Below are 8,778 nucleotides of genomic sequence, written 5' to 3' on the forward strand. Positions count from 1 at the left end.
GCCGTAGCTGGCACTCAGTGGCCGGCAGCAGCAGTTGCCACCCGGGGGATGGGCCCCGAAGACTGCCTTAGTAGGAGGAGTGTCTTCAAAAGACTCTTCGCTACGGGAACGCTTCTGCTGGCGAAGGTCAGTAGAGGCAGGTACGGAGCTAACCTGTTCCATAGGAGAAGCAGAAGGTAGTACAGTCACATGAGAACTAGTGGGGGCAGTTACAGACTAGATGACAGCCGTTCAGCGTCAAGCACGTATCTGCAAAATATAGGAAAAACTTTTCCCTGAACTTGAGAACCTGTAAGACTTCGCCTCGACGGAGACCTTTTCTTTTTTTCTTTCTTTTATTTTTTTGTCAAATTTATATTGGTTACATTCTTTAGCTGATGCAGAGTGGGGATTCGCCACAGTGATAGCACCGCTCAAGGCCAGAACAGTTCTCCCCATATTTATCTTTCCCATACAAAACATATACTACTGTAGGCAGGTCATTTTGTAGGCGACGACAGGTTCATGTCACGTCTTCGTAGTCTTTATAATGAAAGCACCGCCTGGGATTGGGAACATTTGGTTTTATAATGAGGTTGAGCCAAGCGTATTTTAGTGACTCGATGTACCGATACCGTCATAAGACTCAAGTTCCTTGGCTAGTCCTTCTTACGTGCATTTCAGCAATTCGTGAGAGAAAACAACTCCCCGCGATTGATTCATGATAGTGTATGGCACGCCAGCCCTTGGAACGGATGTCATAGCACGAAGGCGGGAACTCTCCTCAGGAGGAAGAGACCTCCAGCAACAAGCTCCCATCTCCTTGTGGAATAACCTTAGATTCCTTACCTACCGCAGGCCTCAACTAGGGAGCGGTGAACCTTGAAAATATCAGGATCTTTATTTTCAGTCCAACGACTTCACAACTAGATATATTTCAGGTGTGTCAGGCTCAAATATTCCAGGAAGGCCTTCAACTTGGGTGGTGTGAAGATCCGCCACTTTGTAAAGAATACTCCAAGGACCTTTCGGTCGTTGGCACTTTGTCACGAGTGTTCCAAGATGAGGGAGCAGGACCATTCCTGGCATCGCCCGAAGTCTGGAACGGCTCCGGCCCAGCAAAGAGAGAGAGAGGAGAAAGAAGGAGAAGCCAGTGTTGCGCGGACGTCAGGGAGAGAGGCAGGCCGGGATAAAGAATAGGGCTGTACCATATACTGATAAACCTTCACTTCCCGCCACCCCACCCACCCACCCACCCACCCACCACGGAACCCAGCTATGGGAGGCTTTATGTTGAGGCTCAAACAACCAGCAGCCCCAGGGGTAGCGGGGAAGTATACGCAAGTAACCGCTAATTAATCTAGACAAGGGTGGTCCCTGGAAGATAGGAGACACCAAACACCCTAGCGCTTGCTTGACCCTAGGCAACATATGACCAGTCGATTGATCCAGCGAGCTTACACTGGACCATCCGTCTTACCCCAACCTCCTCCTGCCAAAGGAGCGTGTTGTCCACCGAGCAGAACTACACCGCGCCCTACAGTGGAATCAACTCCCAGATAAAAGGCCACGGGGAGTACTCGTATACGTAACACCAACCACGTCAAACACGCGGGGAGGCTTAATCCCTGCCCAAGGTGACAAGCGGGCAGGTATGAGCGTATTCACCAGCAGTCCTTCTCTACCAATGATAAATTGGGAAAGTTTGGTCCACAAGGCCGACGGATACCAATCCCTCGAATGATAGGCAGACCACCATTGTAGGTGATGCCACCGACCACGCTTCAAGCCCCCACTACCACAGCAGGGTGACTACTCTTCGCCGGGGAACCAACACTACAAGCATAAAAAAATATTTGATCGGAAGGTTTCATCATATTAATGCATAAATATCTTATCTTCCTCTTTTTTCTGCTACCTGTACATAAATCAACACTACAGTCAACATTCACATAGTCATGCCAACTACATACATGTGTGTCTTGGTTTGCACGATAAACATACAGGGATTTTCAGGCATCATGTAAACAGAAATCGCGCAAAAAATCAACACTACAAACGTATAGAAATATTTGAAGGAAACTTTTACGAATATTGCATAAGCACCTTGTCTTCTTCTATACTTCCTGCAGCAATCTGTGAGCCAAAAAGCGAGTGCACGGACAAGGGAGGCCACTGCGTCAAGGACTGCTCCGAAAAGAACTCGCTGCCAGATCTGTGCAACGAAGACGAGGGCTGTACATGCTGTGTGGAGTCGAGTGAGTACCACTACATCACTCACCAGAGTACCCACTCACGCAGTCATGCCAACTACATACATGTGTCTTGGTTTGCACGATATACATACGGGGACTTCCAGGCATAGTGTAAATAGAAATTGTGAAAAAAAAAAATTAATCAATCAAATTTAGTATATTTTAAGTCGTGTTAAAAAAAAAAAAATTTAATCAATCAAATTTAGTATATTTTAAGTCGTGTTAAAAAAAAAATAAATAAATAAAAAAATTTTGTGTAAACTGAGAGTCACCTTTCTCTGGTAAACTCTGGAACTCCCTGCCAGCTTCTGTATTTCCACCTTCCTATGACTTGAATTCCTTCAAGAGGGAGGTTTCAAGACACTTATCCTTCAGTTTTTGACTACCACTTTGAACCCTTTTCTGGGACTGGCATCTCAGTGGGTTTTTATTTTATTTTATTGGATTATTGTTGTCCTTGGCCAGTGTCCCTCATATATATATATATATATATATATATATATATATATATATATATATATATATATATATATATATATATATATATATATATATATATATATATATATATATATATATATATATATATATATATATATATATATATATATATATATTTATTTATTTATTTATTTATTTATTTATTTATTTATTTATTTATTTATCTATTTATTCACAAGACTGACCTAAACAAATTCTCAGATTATAGAGGGAAGCTCTAAATGTTTCATGCTGGATTGGACTTGATAACCCGCTCGTCGAGGTCTCAAGCCACTTCTTGAATTTTCGATAATCGTTTTGGCACTTTTTCTTTAGGAGATTGTCAACTCAGTGTTTTTTTTTTTTTTAACCCTTTTACCCCTTGACCAGTACCCCTCTTACATTGAAAAAGAAAAAGGGAATTCCATTCTCTCTCTCTCTCTCTCTCTCTCTCTCTCTCTCTCTCTCTCTCTCTCTCTCTCTCTCTCTCTCTCTCTCTCTCTCTCTCTCTCTCTCTCTCTCTCTCTCTCTCTCTCTCTCTACTCGATTAGCTTTCATATTCCCTGGATCTAGTAGGAAATTTGCTACATTAGCATCACTACACTTACGTATGCCTTACCCTTCCTGCTAGACTCTTCCTCGTGTATCATTTATTCCTCACAATCTGTCCACTTGTTTATATTTGACCGGTGGTTCCACATGGAGTGAACCAGACAATATGACACACTCATACACCTGGAGTTAAGACGTAAAGCAGAGATTAATTAAACAGAGCAAAAGGTCCACCGAATTACATGTTGCGAATCACAGCAAGACAAAGGAATTTTATAGCTTTATCAGGCAGAAGAGACTGATTCAAGTATTGGACCAATATTTGACGAAAATGGAGACTACACCAACAACGAGGAACAAATTAGTAGCATCCTAAATACTTCCTTTGCTTCAGTATTTACAGTAGAATTCAGTGACATTCCTACGGTGCCAGCAGTCCAAATTAATAACAACGACGTCCTAAATACCAAATAACAGAAAGAGACATGTTAAAATGTATCGATAATGTTAAAGTAAGCAAGTCACGACGGGCCTGACACGATTTCACCCCGTGTCCTAAAAGAAGGTAAATCTGAAGGTACCTTCTGAATCAGATCCCAACTAAACCTAACCAAACATTAATACGAAACTATATTACGTCAAAGTAGTTCAGTTAGATTAGGTGCGGATTGGTTTAGTTTAGTCTAGATTGGTTTGATTTAGTTCATGAAATGGGTAGAGCGAAAAAGAGCGGGGATTCATTGGCCTGAGCGATTGGACAGCATCGTATATCTGTGTACCCTGAAAATATGGTCTTGCTATCAGAATAATCTTTGAGTAAATAGTATTAAGCAGTTCCATAACAGCAGGGCTGGCTTCATGCTAGCAAGGTTTACTGGTACTGCTTGTCGGTACTCAGTAAACTTTTTCTTGTGTTCTGTGTTGTTCTGAGGTGGGCAGCGTCTGCCGCCAGAGTAAATCCACATATATGCTCTTCGAGGTATAATATATTGATAGATTTTCATTTCTGCAATTATCACATTAACAAAATTTATGTATTTCACTTTAAAGTGATAACAGCATACAACCATATCCTTATTATCGTGATAGGAGTGTTTTTTTTTTTTTTTTAAGAAAATATTAGTGCTATTAGTAAGCGCAAGATATACCACATAGCGCCTTCTTATGAGTAATTCATAAATCACTCAGCTCACAGCCAGGAGTCACCTTATGAGTTACTCAGCATAACACACAAGTCTACCTCCTAGCTATGATAAAAATTTGAAAATTATGAGTAGCTTTAAGAGAAGCTTTTACGAAGTTTTCTGCATACCGTCCCTGATCCATAAATTTATCTTAATAACATTAATGAGTTCCTATGACTCATGGCCGCCTGACACACATTCCTAATCTATATTCCCGTAATTAAAATCCTCCATAACACACGTTTTGCACCGGGACGTTGTACTACTTTCTAGCAATATTAAAACTGTTGCACATACAAGAAGGTGCAACTTTGTCGATATTTCCAAGTAATAACCTTGTCTATCCTACGACAACGTCGAGCCATACAAATTGGCTTTTTTTTATTGATTTATTAACGTAATTATTAAAAAAATGTCACTATTTTAAATGTCTGAAGCTCTGTCAACTTTTCCTAGTAATAACTTTGCCTTTCCTACGGTAACCTAGAGCCGAGCAAACTCGCTGTTATCACCTATCTTTACCAAATTATTCTTTCTTTCTCACCTGACGCCTGGTCCATCAAAGCCCGTTGACTGCCGATGCTCACCTCACTAAAATATCTCTAGCTTTCTCTGTCCATGAAAATTTCCAGTCTCTCCAATTCGTCCATCCACTCTCCTCTCCCCTCTGTCGCTTCCTTTACATATGGATCTCTTTTTAAGTCTTCCCAGAGGCCTTCCTTGTGCTGCCCATTCCAGTGCCTGATTTGATAGCCTTCCCTCCTCCATTCTCTTCACGTGTCTATGTATCTTTATATATTTCTTTCCATCTGAATTAGTAACATAACTGTTTAGTGCTTTAAATGAAAGTTACTACCTCTTCACCTTTCTTGTTTTTCCTATCTTTGAAGTGTAACCTTAAACTATCAATTTTAGCTTTCAGAGCAATTACATTTGCTTTTCTTTTTTTTTTTATGATGTATGTAACCAGGTCTCCATACAGATCCTTATCTCATACTTTAATAAAATATGTTTTCATCTGAGATTAGGTCAGGTTGGGTTAAGTAGGTAAGCTTTAGATTAATTCGCTTCATTCATTTCACTGTTGATCCCTTCATTGTGTAAGTCATGACTTGAAAAAGTAAAATCAACCTTCCTCATCCTTTTCAATTACATTGCAGAGTGCGAAGATGAAGACTGCACGGGAGTGGGAGGATTCTGCACTGAATTTTGTCGCGTTGCGGGCACAAACATTCCCGGCCAGTGTGGGTCAGGGGCGGACTGTGCTTGTTGCAGTCCACCGGGTGAGTATTGACCTCCACCTTAAGTGCTGGAATAGAGAGAGAGAGAGAGAGAGAGAGAGAGAGAGAGAGAGAGAGAGAGAGAGAGAGAGAGAGAGATATATATATATATATATATATATATATATATATATATATATATATATATATATATATATATATATATATATATATATATATATATATATATATATATATATATATATATATATATATATATATATATATAATGGTGAGGGCCACTTGCCAAGAGCAACATATATTAGGAAAAAAGGCCCACATGTGTGCCAGCTCCCGAATTTTCCAGCACACAGGGTGAACAGGTTACGGGTGCACACCTGCTTGAGTAAACCGTGTTTTGTCCCAAGTTTATAAGTTCCGCCATCCATTGGCTGAACGATAACTGCCTTTGTATTCGCAAACTCCGTTCCTCCGCGATCAACGAGTGAAATAAGAACTATGACAGTGTCCCCTGCGTGGGCTGGCTTGAAACGCTGTGCTGATTTATCCTTCAGTTTCTTAGCTTGCTTCTTCTGTTCTATTTTCGATTCCCTTTGTTCATTCTGAATGTTCCAATTCCTATTACATAAGCAACAGGGCACAGGCTCATCAACATTGTCATTCACAAATGAATAAGGACCAGAGGGATGACATGGAATGTTTTGACAACACGAGTTGCAATTAATGGCACAGCTTTCAGCACTTCTCTCCTCCTGTTCTATATTTTGGTCCTCCTCATTGGGTAAACATAGTGTTTTTGCAAGCTGTTCCGCTGACCCCATGCCTTTCATTATTTCTTCTGGTATATTAGCTGCGGAAATACCTAGACGAGCCTTTTCTCCATACATGGCTTCATAAGGTGTTCTGCCAGATCCAGAATGGAAGCGTGTGTTTTTCTGCCGCTGAACGAAACGCAGTCCCTGTGACCATTGTGTAGTGTTGTTGTCTTTCATCCAGCATGCGAGAATTGCCTCAGCATCTCTGTTCGCTCATTCCACCGAGCCCTGCGATTGCAAATATCTTGGTTTCCCACGAACTAGCTTACACTCTGGCCACATAACCAGAATTTCCTTGATTAGCTGCAAAAAGAAAACAATAACTAAATCAATGTCAATTTTACGTAAATTTTGATTGAGTTTAGCACAAACAATAATTTCGTGAAAAGTGAAAAGAACAATTTACCTTATTTGAAAATTCTCTCCCATTGTCAGATTGCAGAATATGAGGGGTCTCCTTTATCACAGAAAATGTCAGCCAGGTAAAAGATTCCTCCTCAGCAGTCTTAGTCTGTAGAGCTCGAAGACATTTCATCTTGATCAAGTGATCCTGATATTTGAGAATGAAACAGTACTTCCCATCTGGTTGACTCTGCATCAAGTCAACCTACAAAGACACAGAACAAGAGAAAATTATAAATAATGCAAATATATCATCATCATCATCATCATTAGTAGTAGTAGTAGTAGTAGTAGTAGTAGTGTAGTGGCCCCGCCGTTACATCTAATTTTTTGTCTCTCAAAGTAAAGAATACTTCCACCAGTTATGCAAGGGAACAGGAGGGGAGGAGAGATAAAACACTTATGTTAATTAACGCTGAATATAATCATGAATATAGTAAAATAATAATAATTTTAATAGTAATAGTAGTAATATTATAATTATTATTTAAATAATACAAAGACAGTATATTCTTAAGAACGTGACTTCTGTCGTAACCTAACTTACGTTCATTATGTGGAATTTGTTTGGTTACTAACCTAAACTCGTGAATTCATGCTGGTGGAGACGATTGGCTTCACAACCACAGACTTCCGCACACTACTTTTCTTTAGCTGACATTCCTCACAGAACTGCAAGAACAGCGTTATTTGAGCACGTGAAATGTTTGCATATTTCTCACTGGTTGCCTTACACATGGCAGTTCTTCCTCCATGGTCAATTATGCGATGAATAGCTTGAAGTACATCAAACACATCTTCACCACAAATGAATCGCAACTGAGTTTTTTCTGCAACTTCTGCTCGGTGGTAGCCTCGATTGTGATCTCAAGGATTTCAAATTTTTGTAACAAAAGATAGTCCTGCTTAGTCTTCGTAGGATTAACTTGTTTAAGTTATTCAAGCGACTAATAATTCGTTCGCAGTCTTCTCTGTGTATTAAACTCGAACAATTTGTCGCTTTCTCGTCCTCAGCCTCTACAAGCTTTGTATGGAAAACACTTTTCTTACTTTCCATTGTGCAGATTTTCAGCATACAATATTCTTGCAAACACAAAGTGATGAGAGGAGCACGAATATTTCCGTCCTCGGCCGACCTTCCACAGGAACGAACTGACAACACACACACACACACACACACACACACACACACACACACACAGACACACACGGACCGCGCCTCGCCCGATCCGTGCCACCAGACACCACAACAAGATAACGCCCCTAAAGGCGCCGCGCACGGATCGGTACAGACTCAGCGCGATTCCCACCATGGCGCGAGCCATCAATAAATTGTAATTTCGCTTCTAGATTAGACTTAGCTTTAGGATTAATGTTAAGTATTTCCTCACCCTCTCTGTACATTTTCAGTTTGCTAACTGCCTGAATAATAAACCGTTTATTGTTATTATTACACACACCATATACACACAGTGCTTCGAAACTTGTATCTGCATGGGATAATAATTCGAGTGTGTTTGTACGTTTTTTGCATATTGACCAGCAGGTATTGTTTTGTTATTTTCCAAAATTACCAAACCCGTGGTCATTTTTCAAAATTACCATAATCATTTGGGTATTTTGCATAATGACACATTTTGTTCATTTTCCAAAATGACAAATTTCGTAAAATGACCGTAATACACACACACACACACACACACACACACACACACACACACACACACACACACACACACACACACACGAAGACACACACACACACACACACACACACACACACACACACACACACACACACACACACACACACACACACACACACACACACACACACACACACACACACACACACACACACACACACACA

At 40.4% G+C, this 8,778-nt stretch overlaps 1 protein-coding gene across 1 annotated transcript in view; it reads left to right on the forward strand.

Annotated features, from left to right (window-relative positions):
* The window catches only part of LOC135092788 (balbiani ring protein 3-like), a 109,530-nt gene that overhangs the window by 62,057 nt on the left and 38,695 nt on the right, over window positions 1-8,778 (forward strand). The window contains exons 16-17 of the mRNA XM_063991469.1: window positions 2,112-2,237; window positions 5,611-5,733. Coding sequence (XP_063847539.1) covers window positions 2,112-2,237; window positions 5,611-5,733 — 249 coding nt within the window. The remainder of the gene's footprint in view (window positions 1-2,111; window positions 2,238-5,610; window positions 5,734-8,778) is intronic.

The sequence above is a fragment of the Scylla paramamosain genome, chromosome 41, assembly GCF_035594125.1.
Source record: "Scylla paramamosain isolate STU-SP2022 chromosome 41, ASM3559412v1, whole genome shotgun sequence".
Taxonomy (NCBI): Eukaryota; Metazoa; Arthropoda; class Malacostraca; order Decapoda; family Portunidae; genus Scylla; species Scylla paramamosain.